This window comes from Ranitomeya imitator, chromosome 10 (genome assembly GCF_032444005.1).
Source record: "Ranitomeya imitator isolate aRanImi1 chromosome 10, aRanImi1.pri, whole genome shotgun sequence".
Classification (NCBI taxonomy): domain Eukaryota; kingdom Metazoa; phylum Chordata; class Amphibia; order Anura; family Dendrobatidae; genus Ranitomeya; species Ranitomeya imitator.
Window position 1 is genome coordinate 69,683,623 of NC_091291.1, and position 23,834 is coordinate 69,707,456.

General features: G+C 43.2%; 1 protein-coding gene across 1 annotated transcript in view; it reads left to right on the top strand.

The window, feature by feature from the left end:
- The window catches only part of LOC138650972 (visinin-like), a 74,312-nt gene extending 50,783 nt beyond the window's left edge, over positions 1-23,529 (top strand). The window contains exons 2-3 of the mRNA XM_069740861.1: positions 9,999-10,110; positions 20,678-23,529. Coding sequence (XP_069596962.1) covers positions 9,999-10,110; positions 20,678-20,769 — 204 coding nt within the window. The 3' untranslated portion in view covers positions 20,770-23,529. The remainder of the gene's footprint in view (positions 1-9,998; positions 10,111-20,677) is intronic.
- The last annotated feature ends 305 nt before the right edge of the window (positions 23,530-23,834 follow it).

The following is a 23,834-nucleotide window of genomic DNA, read 5'->3' on the forward strand; positions in this document are numbered from 1 at the left end:
GTCGCAGCTACAGAAACAAAATTTTGCACAGTCACACGTCTGGTCCCTGAGAGCATCATAGGCTATGTTGTGAGGCGAAATTTTAACCCCGCGCTTTCCAATTCACCAAACAATTTTGCCCCTATCTACATAATGGGAAAAAATGAAAGGAAAAGTGTAGGAGGCAAATTGACAGCTGCCAGATGTGAACAAGGGGGACTTAAAGAATGAGAGCGATGGCGCCAAAGAGTATATACCGTACAGTTGCTAAGGTAGGGCCTCGACATGGGATACTCACCACACACGGGGATATGAACACACACAAAATGCGCCACACACTACCACGTGCTTGAACACATATTACCCTCAGCACACATTTCACCACAAATACACCAACCTCGCCACATAAAAGTCAAAACACAAAAGTCGCCACTCAAAACATGCCACGCGCAGAACTCGCCACATGCAAAAACTAGGCTCTTGCAAAACTCGCCACAAGTGCAAAATTCTCCTCATGAAAAACTCGCCACACGCAAAACTTGTACACGCGGAAAAATTGCCACATGCACAAAAGTTGCAACACATGCAAAAGTTGCCTCACACAAAACTTGCACATACTCAAAAGGCACCACACATAATACTCGCAACGCGCAAAAATCGCCATGCGCAAAACTTGCTGCACACAACTTGCTACACTAACCTGTCACATGCAACTCGACACACAAAAAGTTGCTACACGCATGTTGCTACACAAAACTCATCTCACAAAAGTCGCTACATGCATGTCGCCACACGCAACTCAACACACACAACTTGACAAACGAAACTCGCCCTAAAACACACACAAGTCTGGTATTATCCTTCAAAAATAAAAATCTGATTAATAAGCAGACAAACTACAACAATTGCACCATATAGGAAATACGGCAGCTGTCAGTCACATGACCTGTCTATTATGTGTATGTGTGAGCTAATATATACTGCCAGGGGGAGGGCTTCCTGTTGGCTGAGGATTTATCAGGCTGCCAATTTAGCTTACAAATACTGAGGTAAAAATACTGAGCAAATAACGTGTGAACGAGGTCTAATACAGGAGGAGATGACACACAGGTATATACTATATACAGGGGAGATGACACACAGATATATACTATATACAGGAGAGATGACACACAGGTATATACTATATAGAGGAGGAGATGACATATAGGTACATATATATACAGGAGGAGATGACATACAGGTATATACTATATACAGGAGGAGATGACATACAGGTATATGCTATATATAGAAGATGACATGCAGGTATATACTATATGCAGGAGGAGATGACACTCAGATATATACTATATACAGGGGAGATGACACACAGGTATATACTATATACAGGAGGAGATGACATACAGGTATATGCTATATATAGAAGATGACATACAGGTATATACTATATGCAGGAGGAGATGACACTCAGATATATACTATATACAGGGGAGATGACACACAGGTATATACTATATACAGGAGGAGATGACATACAGGTATATACTATATATAGAAGGAGATGACATTCAGGTATATACTATATATAGGGGAGATGACACACAGCAGGTATATACTATATACAGGGGAGATGACATACAGGTATATACTATATACAGGAGATGACCTACAGATGTATACTATATATGAGAGAGATGACAAACATGTATATACTGAGGTGATGAGGTGAAAATGAGAGGTGTGAGGTGAAAATGAAAAGGTGTGAGTGCAAAATGAGAGGAGTGAGGAAAAATAGTGGAGTGATCAGAAAATGACAGATGTCAGGTTGAAATGACAAGTGTTAGGGGGGAATGAGAGGAGTGAGGGAGAAAATGAGAGGTGTGAGGGAGAAAATGAGAGATGTGAGGGGGAAAATGAAAGATATGATTGGGAAAATGAGAGGCGTGATGGGAAAATAAGAGAAGTGAGGTGCTATAACTAACCACAGATATTTACTATGCCGAGGCAACGCCGGGCTCTTCAGCTAGTTTATACAATAAAATAAGATCACCCCTTAGTCTTCGTTTTTCCAAACTAAATAGCCCCAAGTGTAATAACCTATCTTGGCATTGCAGACCCCCCAGTCCTCTAATAACCTTGGTCGCTCTTCTCTGCACCCGCTCTAGTTCAGCTATGTCTTTCTTATACACCGGAGACCAGAACTGTGCACAGTATTCTAAGTGTGGTCGAACTAGTGACTTGCATAGAGGTAAAATTATGTTCTCCTCATGTGCATCTATGCCTCTTTTAATGCATCCCATTATTTTATTTGCCTTTGTAGCAGCTGCCTGACACTGGCCACTGAACATGAGTTTGTCATCTACCCATACACCCAGGTCTTTTTCATAGACGGTTTTGCCCAGAGTTTTAGAATTAAGCGCATAGTTATACATCTTATTACTTCTACCCAAGTGCATGACCTTACATTTATCCCCATTAAAGCTCATTTGCCATTTATCAGCCCAAGCTTCTAGTTTACATAAATCATCCTGTAATATAAAATTGTCCTCCTCTGTATTGATTACCCTGCAGAGTTTAGTGTCATCTGCAAATATTGAAATTCTGCTCTGAATGCCCCCTACAAGATCATTAATAAATATGTTAAAAGGAAGAGGGCCCAATACTGACCCCTGTGGTACCCCACTGCTAACCGCGACCCAGTCCGTGTGTGCGCCATTAATAACCATCCTTTGTTTCCTATCCCTGAGCCAGCTCTTAACCCACTTACACATATTTTCCCCTATCCCCATTATTCTCATTTTATGTATCAACCTTTTGTGTGGCACCGTATCAAAAGCTTTTGAAAAGTCCATATACACTACGTCCACTGGGTTCCCTTGATCAAGTCCGGAACTTATCTCTTCATAGAAGCTGATCAGATTAGTCTGACATGAACGGTCCCTAGTAAACCCGTGCTGATACTGGGTCATGAGGTTATTCCTCTTCAGATACTCCAGTATAGCATCCCTTAGAATGCCCTCCAGGATTTTACCCACAGTCTACTGTGGCCTATAGGCTTACTGGCCTATAATTACCGAGTTCAGTTTTTGTCCCCTTTTTGAATATTGGCACCACATTTAATACTCACCAGTCCTGTGGTACAGACCCTGTTATTATGGAGTCTTTAAAGATTAAAAATAATGGTCTATCAATGACTTTACTTAATTCCTGCAGTACTCGGGGGTGTATCCCATCCGGGCCTGGAGATTTGTCAATTTTAGTGATTTGTAGACGCCGATGTACTTCCTACTGGGTTAAGCAGGTGACATTTAATAGGGAATTTTTGTCGCTAGTCATTTTGTCTGCCATGGGATTTTCTTGTGTAAATACTGATGAATAAAAGTCATTTAGCATATTGGCTTTTTCCTCATCCTCATCCACCATTTCACCCAGACTATTTTTAAGGGGGCCAACACTATTATTTTTTAGTTTCTTACTATTAACGTAGTTAAAGAATATTTTGGGATTATTTTTACTCTCTCTGGCAATGAGTCTCTCTGTCTCAATCTTTGCTGCCTTGATTTGCTTTTTACAGAATTTATTTAATTTTTTGTATTTATTTAATGCCTCATCACTACCTACTTCCTTTAATTCTCTAAATGCTTTCTTTTTGTCACTTACTGCGCCCCTTACAGCTCTATTTAGCCATATTGGTTTCCTCCTATTTCTAGTATGTTTATTCCCATACGGTATATACTGTGCACAGGTCCTATCCAGGATGCTAATAAACGTCTCCCATTTTCTTTGTGTATTTTTATGTCTCAGGATATCGTCCCAGTTGATTGCACCAAGATCCTCTCTCATCCGTTGGAAATTTGCCCTCCTGAAGTTTAGTGTCCTTGTAACCCCTCTACTACACATCTGATTAAAGGATACATGAAAACTTATTATTCTGTGATCACTATTCCCCAAGTGACCCCCAACCCTTATATTTGATATGCGGTCTGGCCTGTTGGTTAATATTAGGTCTAGCAGTGCGCCCCTTCTTGTTGGGTTCTGAACCAGTTGTGAAAGGTAATTGTCTCTCATAGTTGTCAAAAACCGATTACCTTTGCTGGAGCTGCAGGTTTCTGTTCCCCAATCTATTTCAGGGTAGTTGAAGTCCCCCATAATAATGACTTCCCCTTGAGTCTTAAATGGCCCCCCAAAAGAAATTCATGAATAGCTGGTTTTTGTTCATTCTGCTTCACAAAAATCGGAATAAAAAGCAATCAAAATGTCACGTGCCCGAAAATGTTACCAATAAAAATGTCAACTTGTCCCGCAAAAAATAAAAAGCGTCTTTCAGTGTGTGACAGCTGCCAATCATAAAAATCCACTAGAAAACCCCCTATAAATAGAAATTAAACCCCCTTCATCAACTCCTTAGTTAGGGAAAAATAAAAAATTTAAAAAAATGTATTTATTTCCATTTTCCCATTAGGGTTAGCGCTAGGGTTAGGGTCCCTTTATCACCTTGATGGTGGCTTAGGGTTAGGGTTAGGGCTAGGGCTAGGGTTAGGGTTAGGGTTTGGATCCCTTTATCACCTTGATGGTGGCTTAGGGTTAGGGTTAGGGCTAGGGTTAGGGTTAGGGTTAGGGTTTGGATCCCTTTATCACCTTGATGGTGGCTTAGGGTTAGGGTTAGGGTTTGGTTCCCTTTATCACCTTGATGGTGGCTTAGGGTTAGGGTTAGGGCTAGGGTTTGGATCCCTTTATCACCTTGATGGTGGCTTAGGGTTAGGGTTAGGGCTAGGGTTAGGGTTAGGGTTAGGGTTTGGATCCCTTTATCACCTTGATGGTGGCTTAGGGTTAGGGTTAGGGTTTGGTTCCCTTTATCACCTTGATGGTGGCTTAGGGTTAGGGTTAGGGCTAGGGTTTGGATCCCTTTATCACCTTGATGGTGGCTTAGGGTTAGGGTTAGGGCTAGGGTTAGGGTTAGGGTTAGGGTTTGGATCCCTTTATCACCTTGATGGTGGCTTAGGGTTAGGGTTAGGGTTTGGATCCCTTTATCACCTTGATGGTGGGGGGTGGCTTATCAGTGTCTAGACTTGTTTTTCTCTATTGAAACGCATGCGTTCAAAAACGCAACCAAACGCATGTGCTTAAAAATGCATGCGTTTACATAGACAGCAATGCGTTTTTTTGACGCAAACTGTGCGCAATCGAACGCATGCGTTTCCTGGCGGCAAATAGACGCCTCTAGAAATTACTACCTGTTGCATTTCCGCCCCAAGCCGCAAGCGACAAAAAGACGCTTGCGTCGTCAAACGTGGCAAAACGCGAACAAAAAAAACGCATGCGTTTTTAATGTTAAATATAGAAAAACACGGCGCATGCGTTTATATGCGGTACAAACGCTGCGGCAAAAAAACACAAATGTGAAACCAGCCTAAGGTTAGGCACAAAGTGTCTCCTTTCAAATAAATGTTAAGCAACATGAATTTCACCATTTTATTATCCTTCTTTCCTATTTATTTATAATTTTACAGAAATTTTTTGGGAGAAAACATTTTTTTCTCAAAATAAAAAAATAAAAATTATTTTTTCTTTTTTTTCTTTCTCCTACCTCTTCCATAAGCCTTTTACATATTAACGTGTTGCTAAACACTATTCATTTATTATTGTTTTAATAACTATAATAACATACATAACAATTACTTTATATTTATTTCACAAATAGGAACTAGGATTTTAAGTGCACCCTATGGCCCCCAGCAACAATAAAAAAAAGTATATTATTTACTATGGAAACACATTACATGATAGTTGTTCATTTCACCCCTTAGGAATTAAAGAGTTCATAGTAAAGATCTAAATAGCTTCTCTTTGCAGTAAGTGTTTTTTTACTACATCTGTATTGTCACCTACAACTTCTTCTAAGATTAGCTATCTGAGATCTGACACACGCATACATTGGCCAATGCATGCGTGCGTAACCGCCATTGACAAGGTACCTTCTTTGCTGGGAATCTAACCTAATATGAAACCTCTCCTGAGCTGATAGCCTACAAATTATATGGGTGGGTAGGAATAAGCTGTTACTAAAACTGCCATAGGCTGATGGGTGGAGTACTCGGCAAGAAGGCCTGTGTATACAGATTCCAAGCAAAGATGTCGGTTGTTGATGTCTGTTGGGCACACATGAATTGGCCAATTAATGCTCTAAGTATCTTCATTTGAATGTAAGGACAGACTGGGACTGAAATTCAGCCTTGGCATTTGAATGCACATAGGCCCATGCTATCCCCACATCCTTTACCCTGCATGGAGGAAATCAATATTTACTACAAGACCAATCTTTTTCAATATTTTTAACAATACTGCTATATAAGATTATTATTTTTATTATTATTATTATTACTACAATATAACAGACAAACACCGCCAGACCATAATTACATATTATTAGCATATACCATATAACAAATATCACTATACTGATTATTAAACAAATCCACTGTACTAGGACTGATATTACCAGCATACAATGACCAAATAATCTTAATTTCAATTCTACACCACTATTCTGCAGACCATATATGTGTGTACTCTCCAGGTTCTCAACAGTGGTATGCTTGACTACTTCTTCTATGAGTAACCTGTTCCTGCAAAGTGTAAAGCACAAACATCTTTGGCTAACTGTTTAACTGCTTACATTTCCCCACCTCTACACAGACCATAAAGCGCTATAATAACCTATGACCTAGAAAGTAATATTGCCCCTTCTGTGCCCTGTATAGTAATAGTACCCTCTTTTTGTGCCCCATGCAAAAGCAGTGCCCCCTCTGTGTCCTTACAGAGTAATAATGTTCCCTCTGTACTTCCTCATAGTAATATTGCACCCCAGTGCTACCTTAAAATTACTCAGTACCCTATAGAAATATCCCCATAATACTAATCCTCCTCGACCCCTTATAATAAAAATAAAGACCCTTTAATATAATAAAAACACCCCCTTTGCATTCTTATGAAAACAATAATGCCCCCTCTGCTTCTCCTGTAATGATATACAACCCCCCCAGTGTGCCTCCTTATAAGATTAACTCTCAGGGTCTTTTTATTGCAAAAATGCCTTTGAGCAGGGGTGTACCATGTGTGTCCACAGCAAAACTCCTCTAATGGTACATAGGTGCAGTCACAGAAGAGTACAATTCCCGACTTTTAAAAACACGGAAAATGTATTGCAGCACATACAGTTATTTTGCCTCTAGTGACACTCATTAGTGACCTTACCCTCTATGATACCCTTTCTATGGCTCCATATAGTTTGATACCCCACAAAATGATGTCCATATACAGTATAATGACCCCACACAGAATGATGTCCACCCATTTCTCCACCTACACAGTATGATGGCCTCAGTTACCCCCCACACTATACACAGCACTATACACAGTAACATGTCCCCACAGTCTTCATAAAGTATGATGGTCTACACAGCCCCTCATACAGTATAACAGTCACCATAACTCAACATTCAATATGATGGTCATTACTGCCCCATACAGTATGCTCACCACAGTTCCCCAAATCGTATGATGGTCACCACAACGCCCCACATCACACGCACAACACAGTATGATGGTCAATAAAGTCCACCATTCAGTATGGTCGTCAGTTCAGCCCTCCACACATTATGATATCCAGCATAGCCCCCCACAAAGTTAGATACACCCACTGAATGATATCCACCACAGCCCCCATACAGTATGATATCCACTACAGCCCCCCATACAGTATGATTTAAACCTCATCCTCCCAAATAATATGATGTCCACCACAGCTCCTCATAAAGTATGATGTCCACCACAGCCCCTACATAGTGTGAAGTCCACCACAGCCCTCATAAATTATGATTGCCACCACAACCCTCACACAGTATGATGTCACCCACCAGACCCCCAAAATTTATGATGGTCACCAAAGCCCCCAATACAGCATGAAGTCCCACACAGCCACCCATTAAGTAAAATGGTTGCACAGCTCCATATGTACAGTGTTATGTCCCCTGCAGCTCACTCATAAAGTGTGATGTCCCACACAGCACTCATGTAGAATGATGGCTGCACAGCTCCCTATAAACATTAGAATGTCGCCCACAGCCACCCTCACAGCATCCATATGATATGATGTCACCCACAACCCACCTTACAGTATGATACCACCACCATCCTACTCAATCTTGTTTCCCCCATCCACCACAACCTCTCCGTCTGCTCTTCTATTTTGAATCGACATTAGACTGATTTGGATTTGTGATGCAGTGATTTCATTGTGCCACCCAATGTCTCCAAGGGTGGCACAAGTGTATTTATACATCCACTGTATCACAGGAACAGACCTGCCTAGGAAGGGGCATAGTTAAATAGCTACGTGGTATTCCCTCTAGCTCCTGATGGTGGAGACAGACTGGGCTGCAGGTAGCCACCAGGTACCACTCCTGGGCAGATCCCAGTACTGCAGCTTCTGACCTCAGGAATCAGGTTTACTGACCCTGATTAGGGCTTACATTTAGACACACCGGTCTATAATACTGGTTCAGGGAATGGGTGCACACGGACCGGGGAAAACTTTTCAGGCTCTAACTGCGCTGGGACCAGGGGACTTCGGGTTCAGGACTGGCCACACTGGGAGCAAGGGGCAACGTTCAGGAACTGGCCACACTAGGAAACGGGGGATGAGGTTCAGGACACTGGCCACACTGAGAACAGGTATCTGGGTTCAGGACTCTGGCCACACCTGGACCAGGTATTCGGGTTCAGGATACTGGCCACAACAGGACCCAGGATTCAGGTTCAGAACGCTAGTTGAATCAGGACAATGGATTAGGGTTCAGGACACTGGCCACACTAGCACCAGAGAACCTCACAACTGCACTGGTAGAATATTACACTACCTAATGACTAAACTTGTTGCTTCACTACTCCCTGAGGGAGAGGGAGCCTTTTAAACAGTATGACTCCCAGCAATGGGCTGGAAGCCATCATGCAGGTGGACAAAACTACAGTAAATGCCTCTCAGCAATAGGCTGTGGGCATTTCAATATACATGCACGCTGCCCCTTTAAAAGCAGAGGAGTGAGTGCGAACTAGGCACGCCACTGGGAGGTGCAGCACACACACAAGGTCCAGAAAGCAAGGAACACACAGAGGACCCTGCCGCAGAGCTGGGGCGGTGAGTAAGCCAGCGTCTCTGCATGGAGGGAGAATGGGACACCATACAGGGGTGCTGGCCATACTGCTACAAAAGAGGGCAATCTGTATGACACCCAATATCACTGCCATACAAAAATCAAGTGGAATAAATTAAATATATTAATTGAAGTATTTGATGGATATAAGAACCGAGGGTTTCTCCATGAAATACAATTGTACAACTAAGGAGACAATCCACAAGTACAATGTAGTTTATTAAACAATTCTAATTGGGTTGAGTCAATGATACAGTCAGGGGCATAATTATAATTGGTGCAGGGGTTACAATTGCATCTGGACCCTGGAGTCTAGGGGCCCAAAATTTCCCTTTGGCTCAAATGAAAAGAATATTACTATTAAAGTCTACTGACAGTTGAAGGCCCTGTTGGAGATTTTGCATTGGGGCCCATAAGCTTCAAGTTACTGCACTAAACACAGTATTTCCTTTAGATTATACGTAATGCCCAGGAATTAATCTGCGCATGTTGGCAATGTAATTACTATTTACTTTTTCCACGGTTCATGTGAATGTGAGTTAACATTTTTTCAGGCTCCCAGAATATTAAGATCACTGTACTTGTTAGATAATATACAACATAAAGACTTTATTCTTAAGAAAATGTAAGGTCTTGTAATTTATCTTCTTCATTTTTCACTTTTAAATCCTACATTGTGAACAAAATAGTGTTATGTTGTAGACAACTTATATTTGTATGGCTTACTTGTTATATCTAGTCAAGGTATGGAACTTTTTAAATTATTTCAATCAAAATTCCAAACTTTATTTCCATTGCTTACAGGCAATATTCAAGATGATTCCTCCCGAAGAACAGAAGACTCTACCTGATGATGAAAATTCACCGCAGAAAAGAACAGATAAATTATGGGCATATTTTAAAAAGAAAGACAATGGTAAGCTACCATAATTGTCTCTGGTATCCTTTATGGTTTGTGGATGATAGAAAACTATATTTCATGTGTTTAGATAGAGTTTATCAGCAGAATATGTGCTGGAATCAATTAGTAGTCTGTATTAAATTGTGTAAAGCCACGTGCCAATGGTTACATCACAGGTTTCATGTGTATCAAGGTGCAAAGGTCAAAACATGAAATAAAAAGAAAAAAGAACATATACCCTACAGTAAGTAAATCAGTAAATGGAAATAGTACATGTAAATAACATAGGGTACTTAGTTCAAAAAAGCATAAAAGCCATTCCACCATGACAAGGTGTACACCTTGTTGTGGTGGGATGGCTTTTATGTTTGATATGCTATTTCCGTTTCTGATTTACATGATGTAGAGCAGAGGTGTCAAACTGCATTCTTCGGGGGCTGCAAACAGGTCATGTTTTCAGGATTTCCTTGTATTGCACAGGTGATAATTTAATCACCTGCACAGATAATGATTCCAGCACCTTGTGCAATACAAGGAAATCCTGAAAACATGACCTGTTTGCGGCCCTCGAGGAATGCAGTTTGACACCTTTGATGTAGAGTATATGCTGATGTTAAGTTTTTTTTTCTTAGGTTTTGTCTATGAAATGCTCACAATCTGAACATGCTATTATATTTTGCATGTATGCTTTGAAGATAGTCATTATGCATGGATAAGCCATGGGTCTGGGTAGTCAAGATGTCCAAGGTCAAAAGCCAAGAGAGTATGTCATAGATAGAGGGGTGAGATGAAAGCACAGTCAGGAAACAGTCTGAGGTCAATATTCCAAGAAGGTAACGGATCACAACAAAATGGCTAGGCAATTGAATTGTGAAGACAAATCCTGCAAAGGCTTCCTATGCATTTAAAAAGGTCCCTTAGTCTGTTTCAGTAGGCTCCACAATCATGGGGAAGACTGCTGATTTGACAGATGTGCAGAAGGCAGTGATTGACACACTCCACAAGGAGGGTAAGCCACAAAAGGTCATTGCCAAAAAAAAGCTTGCTGTTCTCAGAGTGCTGTATCCAAGCTTATTAATGGAAAGTTGTGTGGAAGCTAAAAGTGTGGTAGAAAAAGGTGCACAAATAACGTGGATAACCGCTGTTAGGAGTCGAGTTTCCTCTGCTGCACAGGGGGAATCTCGATCCGTCTCCGCTGCGGTCTCCCATTCTCCTCCAGCCGCAGTGGAGTCTGCTCAGCAGGGACGTCGCTCCCAGTGTCTTGCTCGCTCTCACTCTGTACAGAGAGTTACTGCTGCTTCTTCAGCTCCTGCCATTAAAGTCAGTGCTGGTCAGCGGCGAGCGGACTTCCCTGGGACTAAGTCCTTGTTTACGCACACTGAGCATGCCCAGAGCAAGATCTCCCGTTGGAGATCGAGGGTCATGTGCTCTGGCTCTGCAGCGCATTCCATTGGTCCTCTTGGCAGGCCCTGGAAGGGCAAAGTTTCTGTGGCCACTTCCTGTCCTGCAATTATATAAACTGCGCATGACCGCACGGCCATGCGCTAGTGTACAATTGAATACGTGTGTTTGTTGTGAGTGCAAGTCGTTCATTAAATACCCCTACCCTATTGTATGACTGTTCGCGTATGGAGTATGGCTGCTATCTAGCGCCCGACAAATCACTCAACGTGTCACACACGTATCAGCGTCTATTGCTGTGACCGCCAGTGCGGCGCCACGCGCCAGTAGTGCGCTTCCTGACCCACGTCTGGGTGCTTAGTGGTGCCTGCCAGCACGGCACAGTTCGCACTTCGATGCTCTAATTATAAGAGTTGCCTAACACACCCTGTTGCGGTGTTGTGTCAGCAAGTGGTCTAATCGGACTTCAATCCTAGTTGGGGTTAAGTTCGCTGACTGCTTGCTCGCCTTCTATGTGCGGTACCGCGATCCTGTGACGCAACAGGATCGCTTCCTTCACGTTGGGTGAAGTTTAACCCACGCGAGTATACTTATGAGTACCGCCATATAGTCCGTCATTACTCAGCAGCAGGTTCCATCTCTGCATGGTGGACCCCGGGCTACGAACGCACCGTACACTATCAATCTTATTATTTGGTGCGTTCCGCTAGCCCTAACATTACACTAGCGCCAGGGTCTGGCTAGTGATGACGGACAAACAGCAATCCCTGCGGTATATACAGCAGCTGGAGGGTAGGTTGGCGGCTCTCGAGAGCGCAACCTCAGCTGTGGATGTTACCGCAGTTGCTGTACAGGCTGCCAGCGTGGCTGCAGCAACTTTGTCCATTGCCACCCCTGTTCCGACATTTTCTCGCCTCCCGCTGCCAGAAAAATTTTCTGGTAATAGCAAATTTTGTAGGGGATTCGTGAGTCAGTGCTCTATTCATCTCGAGCTTCTGGCTGCACGTTTCCCCACAGAGCGGGCTAAGGTGGGATTTATTGTGTCTCTATTGTCGGACAGGGCGTTGAAATGGGCTACGCCGCTGTGGGAGCGTGGCGATCATGTGGTGCAGAGTGCTCCTCTGTTTTTGAGCACTTTAAAACAGGTCTTTTTAGGACCTCAAGTCACCCATGATACTGCGCTCCAACTGCTGGCATTAACTCAGGGTGAGTCCTTGGTCAGTCATTTTGCCGTCCAATTCCGCACTTTAGCATCTGAGCTGGAATGGTCGGATAAAGCTCTTATCCCCATATTTTGGAGGGGCTTGGCTGACCATGTAAAGGACGCTCTGGCCACTAGGGAGATTCCTGCCACACTGGAGGAGTTAATAACAGTCTCCACTCGAATTGACCTCCGTTTTAATGAGCGGAGGTTAGAGCGAGCCCAGTGTAGGCAGAGGTTTCGGCTGGCTCCTACTTTCGCCAAACCTCTGGAATCTCCGGTCCTGGTTCCTGAGTCACATGAGGCCAGGGAAGTGTCACAAGCGGGACCTAAGTCCCGGACCGCTTGTGCACTCAGGGTCTGTCATGTTTGCCAGCAGTCTGGACATTTAGCCACCAGATGTCCTCAGCGGTCGAGGAAACGTCAGCGTCTAGTGGTCGTAGGTGGAGGTACACTAGACACGGCGACGTTTGCCTCTAAATTGTCCTTTAAGGGGACAATTACTATAGGCTCATTCTCCCACTCGGTAGAGCTCTGCGTGGATTCTGGGGTGGAGGGCAATTTTATGTCTTCTGCCTTCGCCCAACGCCACGCAATACCTCTGGTTATGCTAGCTCAACCTGTAACGGTACGAGTGGTGAATGGGTCGACTCTGCCCTTACAGATAACTCACCAGACCATCCCTTTTACTCTGTCCATGTCGCCATCTCATCAGGAGATTATTTCTCTGCTCGTCATTCCAGAGGGAATTGATGAAGTCCTGTTGGGAATACCTTGGCTACGGTACCACTCTCCTCATATCGAGTGGTCCTCAGGCAGAATTCTGCGATGGGGTGAATCTTGTGGGGGTAGGTGTCAGAGGGAGTGCGTTCAGGTAGCTACAACTGAGGTACCCGCAGATCTTTCCTCTCTCCCCAAGCAGTATTGGTCGTATGCAGACGTATTCTCCAAAAAGGCGGCGGAGACCCTTCCGCCCCATCGCCCCTATGACTGTCCTATTGACCTCTTGCCTGGTGCTGAGCCTCCCCGGGGTCGAGTTTATCCGCTATCTCTCCCGGAGACGGAGGCAATGTCACAGTACATCCAGGAAAATCTGGCAAGAGGGTTCATCAGGAAGTCAAAGTCACCTGCTGGGGCAGGGTTCTTCTTCGTGCAGAAGAAGAGTAGGGAATTGCGTCCATGCATAGACTACAGAGGTCTTAACGCCATCACCGTTAAGAATAAATACCCTTTGCCTTTGATATCTGAACTGTTCGATAGGCTTCGGGGAGCAAGGGTATTTACTAAATTAGATCTGCGGGGTGCTTACAACCTGATTCGCATCCGTGAGGGGGACGAATGGAAGACGGCTTTTAACACCAGGGATGGGCACTATGAATATCTGGTGATGCCCTTTGGGCTCTGTAATGCCCCAGCCGTTTTCCAAGACTTTGTGAACGATATCTTCCAGGATATGCTTTCCACCTCGGTCGTAGTCTATCTGGATGATATTCTCATCTACTCTCCAGATATTGACTCCCACCGGAGAGATGTTTGCAAAGTCTTCGACCTCCTACGGGCAAACTCCCTCTATGCCAAGTTGGAGAAGTGTATGTTTGAGCAGGAGTCCTTACCTTTCCTAGGCTACATCATCTCAGCCCAGGGATTGGCTATGGATCCTGCCAAACTACAGGCTGTGATGGACTGGCAGAAACCCCATTCTCTTAAAGCGGTGCAGCGCTTTATGGGGTTCATCAATTATTATCGCCAGTTCATCCCGCATTTCTCAACTTTGGTAGCTCCCTTGGTTGCCCTCACCAAGAAGGGGGCGAATCCCAAATTGTGGTCTGAGGAGGTCTCCAAGGCTTTTATCTCTATAAAGTCACACTTCGCTAGCGCTCCCATTCTTCATTGCCCCGATGTTGATAAGCCATTTATCATGGAGGTGGATGCCTCTTCTGTTGGTGCTGGAGCAGTCCTCTTCCAAAAGGATGCTCAAGGTCGGAAGCATCCTTGCTTCTTTTTCTCCAAGACCTTCGCACCAGCAGAGAGGAATTATTCCATCGGGGACAGGGAGTTGCTAGCCATGAAGTTGGCTTTCTCGGAGTGGAGACATCTCTTGGAGGGAGCACGTTTTCCCTTCCAAGTCTTCACACATCACAAAAATTTGGTGTATCTGCAGACAGCTCAGTGGTTGAATTCTCGCCAGGCCAGATGGTCCTTGTTCTTCTCCCGGTTTCATTTCACCCTCCATTTCCTTTCTGGGGAGAAGAACATTTGGGCCGACGCTCTCTCTCACTCCGTTGTGTCATCTGCGGAGGAGGAGGAGGAGCCTCGGCTTATTGTCCCCACCGAGAGTTTGAGAACCGTGGCCCCGGTTTCGCTGGAGTCTGTGCCCCCGGGCAAGACTTTTGTTCCATCTAGTTTGCGACCGGAGGTTCTCTCTTGGGCGCACTCGTCCAGGGTGGGTGGACATTTTGGTACTAAAAGGACATCAGAGTTACTGGCGAGGACATACTGGTGGCCGCATATGGCTCGTGATGTCGCGGAGTACGTTCGGGCGTGTGTCTCTTGCGCCAGGAACAAGACTCCTCGGCAACGGCCAGCTGGGTTGCTTTATCCTCTGCCCGTGGCTGACAGGCCCTGGGAGATGGTCGGGATGGACTTTGTGGTTGGCTTACCCAAGTCTCGTAATTGCACCATTATCTGGGTGATCACCGATCATTTTTCCAAAATGGTGCATTTGGTGCCTCTTCCACGGCTACCATCTGCACGGGCGTTGGCTGTCTTGTTTATCAAGCATATCTTTCGCCTACACGGTATGCCAGACAAAATTGTTAGTGACCGGGGTCCCCAGTTTGCGTCTCGATTCTGGAGGGAGCTATGTCGTCTACTCAGTATTGAGTTAAATCTCTCTTCGGCATATCATCCCGAGACGAATAGGTTGGTAGAAAGGGCCAACCAGACCTTGGTCACATATCTGCGACATTTTGTTTCTGCCAGACAGGATGACTGGGCATCCTTGCTACCGTGGGCAGAGTTTGCACTTAACAATGCCGTAGCCGACTCTACCGGTCAGACTCCATTCCTCTTAAATTACGGCCAGCATCCGCGTGTTCCTGTGCCCATGCCTGTGTCTTCCGCTGATCCCAGGGTGGCAGACTGGGCTGTGGAGGCACGGGACATTTGGGATCGCACGCAGGATGCCATTCGGGCCTCCAAGGAGAGAATGAGGTCCTCCGCCGATGTTCATCGGCGCACCGCTCCGACTTTTGCCCCTGGCGACTTGGTGTGGCTCTCCGCCCGTAACATCAGGCTGCGAGTTGAGTCCACTAAGTTTGCTCCTCGCTACTTGGGTCCCTTCAAGGTTCTCGAACAGGTTAATCCTGTGGTCTACCGCCTGGCTCTTCCTCCACGCTTGGGTATCACCGACACCTTTCATGTGTCCCTCTTGAAACCCGTATACATGTCCTGGTTTTCCGAGTCATCTGCCGGGACATCGGGTTCGTCTACGGACGATTACGAGGTGAACGCTATTTTGGGGTGCAAGGTGGTACGCGGCAAAAAGTTTTATTTGGTGGATTGGAAGGGTTATGGTCCAGAGGACAGGTCTTGGGAGCCTGCTGAAAACATTCGGGCCCCACAGCTCATTGCTGACTTCGAGCGTAGCGAGGCCCAAGGAGGGGGGGCCCTAGGAGGGGGGGTAATGTTAGGAGTCGAGTTTCCTCTGCTGCACAGGGGGAATCTCGATCCGTCTCCGCTGCGGTCTCCCATTCTCCTCCAGCCGCAGTGGAGTCTGCTCAGCAGGGACGTCGCTCCCAGTGTCTTGCTCGCTCTCACTCTGTACAGAGAGTTACTGCTGCTTCTTCAGCTCCTACCATTAAAGTCAGTGCTGGTCAGCGGCGAGCGGACTTCCCTGGGACTAAGTCCTTGTTTACGCACACTGAGCATGCCCAGAGCAAGATCTCCCGTTGGAGATCGAGGGTCATGTGCTCTGGCTCTGCAGCGCATTCCATTGGTCCTCTTGGCAGGCCCTGGAAGGGCAAAGTTTCTGTGGCCACTTCCTGTCCTGCAATTATATAAACTGCGCATGACCGCACGGCCATGCGCTAGTGTACAATTGAATACGTGTGTTTGTTGTGAGTGCAAGTCGTTCATTAAATACCCCTACCCTATTGTATGACTGTTCGCGTATGGAGTATGGCTGCTATCTAGCGCCCGACAAATCACTCAACGTGTCACACACGTATCAGCGTCTATTGCTGTGACCGCCAGTGCGGCGCCACGCGCCAGTAGTGCGCTTCCTGACCCACGTCTGGGTGCTTAGTGGTGCCTGCCAGCATGGCACAGTTCACACTTCGGTGCTCTAATTATAAGAGTTGCCTAACACACCCTGTTGCGGTGTTGTGTCAGCAAGTGGTCTAATCGGACTTCAATCCTAGTTGGGGTTAAGTTCGCTGACTGCTTGCTCGCCTTCTATGTGCGGTACCGCGATCCTGTGACGCAACAGGATCGCTTCCTTCACGTTGGGTGAAGTTTAACCCACGCGAGTATACTTATGAGTACCGCCATATAGTCCGTCATTACTCAGCAGCAGGTTCCATCTCTGCACGGTGGACCCCGGGCTACGAACGCACCGTACACTATCAATCTTATTATTTGGTGCGTTCCGCTAGCCCTAACATTACACTAGCGCCAGGGTCTGGCTAGTGATGACGGACAAACAGCAATCCCTGCGGTATATACAGCAGCTGGAGGGTAGGTTGGCGGCACCGTACACTATCAATCTTATTATTTGGTGCGTTCCGCTAGCCCTAACAACCGCAGCCTTGAAAGGATTGTTAAGAAAAGGACTTCAAAAATGTGAGGGAGATTCACAAGGAGTCATTGCTACACAGACGTATCCATGACATGGGCTACAAGTGTCGCATTCCTTGTGTCAAGCCACTCATTACCAATAGACAACGCCAGAAGCGTCTTACCTGGGCCAAGGATAAAAAGAACTGGACTGTTGCACTATGGTTCAAGGTATTGTTTTCAGATGGAAGTAAATGTTGCATTTCATTTGGAAATGAAGGTCCCAGAGTCTAGGGGAAGAGTGGAAAGGCCACAATCCAAGCTCCTTGAGGTCTAGTGTGAAGCTTCCACAATCAGTGATGGTTTGGGGAGCCATGTCATCTGCTGGTGTAGGTCCACTGTGTTTTATCAAGACCAAAGTCAGCGCAAGCTGCTTACCAGGAAATTTTAGAGCACATCATGCTTCCCTCTGCCATCAAGCTTTTTGGAGATGGAAATGTCATTCTCTAGCAGGACTTGGCACATGTCAACACTGCCAAGAGAACCAATACCTGGTTTAAAAACAACAGTAACACTGTGCTTGATTGGCCAGCAAACTTGGCTGACCTTAACTCCATAGATGAGAGACACTAGACCCAACAATGCAGATGAGCTGAAGGCTGCTATCAAAGCAACCTGGGCTTCCATAACACCTCAGCAGTGCCACAGGCAGTAATTGATGCAAAAGGAGCTCTGACCAAGTATTGAGTGCATTTACTGAACATATTTGTCAGTAGGCCAACATTTCAGATTTTAAAATCATTTTTCCATCTGGTGTTATAAAGTATTCTAATTTACTGAGATAATGACTTTTGGCTGTAAGCCATAATCATCAACATTAACAGAAATAAACACTTGAAATAGATCACTCTGTTTGTAATGGCTCTATATAATATGAGTTTCACGTTTTTGTATTGAAAAGCTTAAATAAAATAACTTTTTGATGATATTCTAATTTTGTGAGAGGCACCAGTACATCCAGTATCTCAAAGTGGACTAAAGAAAAAAGCATAGATTTTTTTTAAATTAATTTTTACATCTACCAAGGGATAAGTAATCCAAATTTATCACATCATGATATATAACATGACAAGTTCCATTGTTTAAAACAGTTACTTTGTGAACACTTTGATTTAATCATGTTTTGCACTGGTCTGGAATTTTAGTGTGTTACTTCTCCATTCACATCCAATCTATTGAAACACCACTCCAGTGTTTCTTCTTTTTTATTTCAGTGCTGAAGTAGTGTTAATAATCTAATTTTTCTAACCTTAGTCTTATACATACAAGCCGCCGCCTTCAGCTCTTCCTGGCGCTGCTTCAGTTTCCTGCCACCATCTTGTACCTCAACTTCTGGCCGACTGGAAGTCAGAGGTAACGGTCAGAAGCTCTCAATGTCAGTCTATGATAGCCTCATTCTGGCCTCTTTCCAGCTGTCATACACTTACACTAAGCAGAGACATCAGGCTCACCCAGGAAACACTGGAGCGATCCAGCAAGTCACAAACTGGCGGTGCTGATAAAAGATGAAGATGGCGGCTGGAAAGTATAAGACTACGGGCAAGGAACTTACATTAGTGATAGTAAGTAAAAAGCATTGTAGTTACTTTCTGGAATCAGACAATACACATGAAGGGGTGCCCCAAAAAATGAGAATTACTTATTTAAATTGTTTTATGCAAGATAACATGTTGAAAACATTAATCCCCTTCAAAATACTGTCCATTAGATAATATGCACTTGTCCCAATGGTTTTTCCAGTGTCCAAAACATTTTTATGCTCTTCTGAACTAATGCTGTTAAGTGGCTTCTGCTATTTGTTATTAACCTCTTCTATACCCCTGAAAGCTTTCCCTTTAGGTTTTTCAATCTTCTTGGGAATAAGCAGAAGTCGCAAGGAGCTAGGTCAAGCAAGTAAGGGGAGTGAGAAACCATTGTCAAGCTGTTTTTCACCAAAAACCGGTTGATTTTCAATGCTGTGTGGGCAGGCACGTTGTCATGATGAAGCAGCCAAGTTCTCCAATTGCCACAATTCAAGTAGGTTTTTTTTCATTGCCTCAAGCAATCACTTTGGCAGTTGCAGAGAATAACGTTGATTCACTGTGGTGCCCCAAGAAACAAATTCAAAGTGAACAACTGCTTTGCTGTCAAAAAAACAAACCATCATGGAAATTCAATTTCATGGGGGTTTTTCTTCGGTCTTGGCGATGACGCTGTCTTTCACTGGCTGAACTGCGGTTTTGTTTCAGGATCATAGGCGTAACACCAAGATTCATTCCCTGTGATGACTTTTGACAAAACAATCAGGGTCACCCCCCCATTAATTGCCCGACCTAGCCCCTTGCGATTTCTTCTTATACCCAAGAAAAACCTAAAGGGAAAGCATTTCAATATATAGAAGAGGTTAAGAAGAAATCACTGGGGACACTTATGAGCATTAGTTCAGAAGAATATAAAAAATGTTTTGAACAGTGGAAAAAACGTTGGGACAAGTGCAGATCATTTAATGGATGGTATTTTGATGGGGATTCATGTTTTCCCAAAAAATTAAATAAGTAACTCTCATTCTTTGAAGTGCCATCTTATATCTACTGGCTGCTACTTTGAAATTCACAATCATGTGACAACTGTCACATTCACTACACTATGATAAGAATAAATCAATGATACAAGCAAATATAGTAAACTTTGTAATATATTTTATTAGATAAATGTACTTCTTTCTCTACTTATTAGCCTTCTCTTCTCCTCCATGCTATCTCCATGAAGCATTACAGCTGTCTATTGAAGTCTATGAAATGGGTAGTGTGATATGGAGTTTTGTCTCACCCTGGAGCTGGATCCACAGCTTCACTGCTCAGTGACTAATGTATAATGCTGCTACTTCTGAGCATGTGCTACATACTGTAGACTAGGAAACGCTGGTGTGTATTGTGTATGGGAGACATCATAACATCTAGTTTCTATCCATTAGGTCAGACACAATGGAGCCTGTGAATTTGCAGGATTCTAATAATACAATGGCCTGAAAAAGAAATGAGATATTCCTCGTGTACACATATAACAACTTATTCTGACAGGTCATCTGAAATGATAAGCTTTGGATGTAAATGAAGTAAAATTGACTTTAAATCTTATTCACTCTTGTTTTTTCTTATTTTTTAGATAAAATTGCAGAAGGAGAATTCATTCAAGGTGTCATGGCAAATGATGACATAATGAGGCTTATCCAGTATGATCCCAAAGGAAAGAAATAAATGAAGGCATAAAATAATTCTAAATATGATTATTACATGAAGTTTTTGTGTTTGTGACTTACCAAGTTAATTTTACATGTCCTAATTTTCAGTACAGTAATTAAATATAAGATTGATAAATAATTACTCACATTTCCGATTTACCAGTTCCATAAAACTAAAAGGTTGTGTAGCAGTCAACAAGTATTATTTCCCATATTGAAGTAACGCAAATATGAAAACTGTTATAGTAATGGCATCAATGTTCAGTCACTATATGTTTATGTGGCCTTTATTTGCAATAATCACAGAGTGAAATGTTCAAAGCTTATCTGGTTGCCTGAGGTTTCATACATACGACAAAGTCCCTATTACTTGGCCCTAAGACCCTGCAATGCACTCTTTGCCCTCTACAAGCAAAGCTTTTAGGGAGGAATATCTCCATAATACTCCACGTGCAGCAGCAGAGTCCATAAAAAAACCTCTGTGTGCCTCTATATGAAACCAATGAACAGCCAGGGCTCATAGGTTTCTATGGGAGGCATTTTATGGGTCTGCACAACATGGATCCATTCTTTGGTTGCTGGCATGAGACCATATAGGTCACAGAGACACTCAATATTCATACATAACATTTGGCATATGTACAGTATGTTGTTTAGCACTTCAAAATAAAGAATTAGTCAACGAAACCTCCAAAATGCTTTGATCTTTTCTTTGTGGTACAAGAGAAAAGATCAAGATAACCACATTGACTATTCAAAGCTGGGGTATGTCATATAACTTGTCATGCCTTGAAACAAGGCGGATGCTCTGTAATGGCAGACTTGTCAAAGACATTTCGGTAGAAACAGAATAACCAGCTCACCCCAGGTAGGTGTCCCAGGAGGCACGGATCTGCAAGGAACCACTTGTGGAACTAAGAAAAGGAGATGATCCAGCTTCCAAACTCGCAAAAATGTATTGGATTAAAAACTAATAAAAGATTCCATCAAGAGTGTAGACACAGCTATGCCTTTCGGACATCTATTGCGTTCTTTGTTAAGCTTTGTTAAAAAATGCAATGGATGTTCGAAACGCTTAGCTGTGTCTACAGTCTCGATGGAATCTATTATTAATTTTGAATCTGATACATTTTTTAACACATTTCGGTGACTGTCCTAATATAAATGTAGTTTGCAGTAATCCAGAGGCATACACAGGAATTTGTAAAGGAGGGGTGGGAGTTTGCGACTACATGCCCCACACTCCCTGCTGTCTACATCTAGTGAAAGACATTTCTCCCATGAATTGTTCAACCTTTACCAGCAGACTGCAGATAGCAATATATTCAGACTGTATCATAAACCCAAAGAGCAAAGTCAAGGAAAAGAGGAAAGGCACAAAGGGAATTTTTTAACTCCTTGCATCTTTCTTGAGTACTTTCTTGTAAACCTCCTCTCAAAAATCCATGTACCTGCTGCACATATGATTATAAGAAACCATGATTAGTATATTTACTAATAACAAGAATTAATAACAATAATAATAAAAATAATACAATTTTTTATTAATATTCACATCAATAATTTTTCATTTAAAAATAGGTTATATGCTATTTTATAGTTAAAAACTTTAATATTTCATGTTTTGACATCCTACTTATGAATCTATTTGTAGAATAGCCATTGTGAACTATTCCATGTTTGTAATCTTTATTCTGGTTAACATGGTAAGACTTGTAATGTCTCATCCCCTACTTTGTGATAGGTATATCCTTTATATATAAGACTGTGGTAAATATTTCACCAAATGCCAGAACATGACCAAATTAGATGAAAAAATATTAAAGGGCTTGTATAATCTTCCTTCTTCAGGCATTGTGCTCCTCAATATTGACAGTTGGAAATGGAGGCATGACCCTAATGGTGTGCTACCCAATACTGCAAACAGACGTAGCTTTACATGTGCAGCATCAGAGGAGAGCAGGAGCACTGAAAGTGGCCAGATTCAGTAATCCAACCACCTTCAGAGAACCATTATCAAGGCCTAAAGCAAAGCACTTTCTTGCATGAGCTACTTGCTTAGGAAACCAGCCACCTCTAAAAGAATGCAGTGGTAGCCTGTAACCTAGACAATGAGCAGTAATCTATAGAATTAAAAAACCCTCTGTTCTTGAGAACAGAAATGATTTTTAATAAGAGGTAAATTGCAAAGTTGCTTGCTTTGTTTTCACAAGAATTTAGCAAAATTATTAATTTAACAAGATGGGACAACCCCTTTAAAGTATTTCAGGCCTTGAAATAACACTAAACCTGGAAGTTAATAAAATAAAAAATGTGGTTATAATGCCTGCATTGTTTATCAGTCTTTGGAATGTTCTGAATATCCAAAAACAGTAGATAAGTTGCAAAGAATATCGGTGTTAATTTCCTATTGTTGTCCTCTAATTTGAGCTTGTAGACAATAATGGGGCAGGAGTTTGACAGGAAACAACCAGACACAGGTTTGTCAAGTCAGGAGGTTGAGAAGAAAATTATTGAGCTCTCCATGCACACATGCGCACATGCACGCACACACATGCACATTCTTCACATGTATTCCAATTTTCATTGCAATTTTATATTGCAAAATAAACTCAAAGGAGAAGTGAAAAGTTAAGGAAGGGGCTGAGATTTGTTTGACTTGGTTATTCTGTTTTTTGGCGTTCTTTTAAGTGGTGAATTTCTATATTAATAGTATGTCAGTCAACATTTTTGTTCAGCATGAATAATTTTTAAAATAAACAATGTATGCCCAGTACAGTTGATTGTGTCTTTTTCTTTAATGATGACTTATAAAATAATGAATACAAAGCAAACACACCTTACTTAAGCAAAGTTACAACTGACACTGACTACTAACAGCTAGCCAGCTAAATAACTTGCAAATGATTAAAGATGGGAGGCACCTGTAGAAATGTCCAAAGACTAGACCAAATTTAGCAGTAGAGTAGGGCTGTCAATCAAAATGCTGACAACTTAGATGCCCCAGGATCAGATTGGATGACTCGACTGTCACTCATAAAACTGGCAGTCTGACAAACTCCAGATATAGGGCAGCTGAGG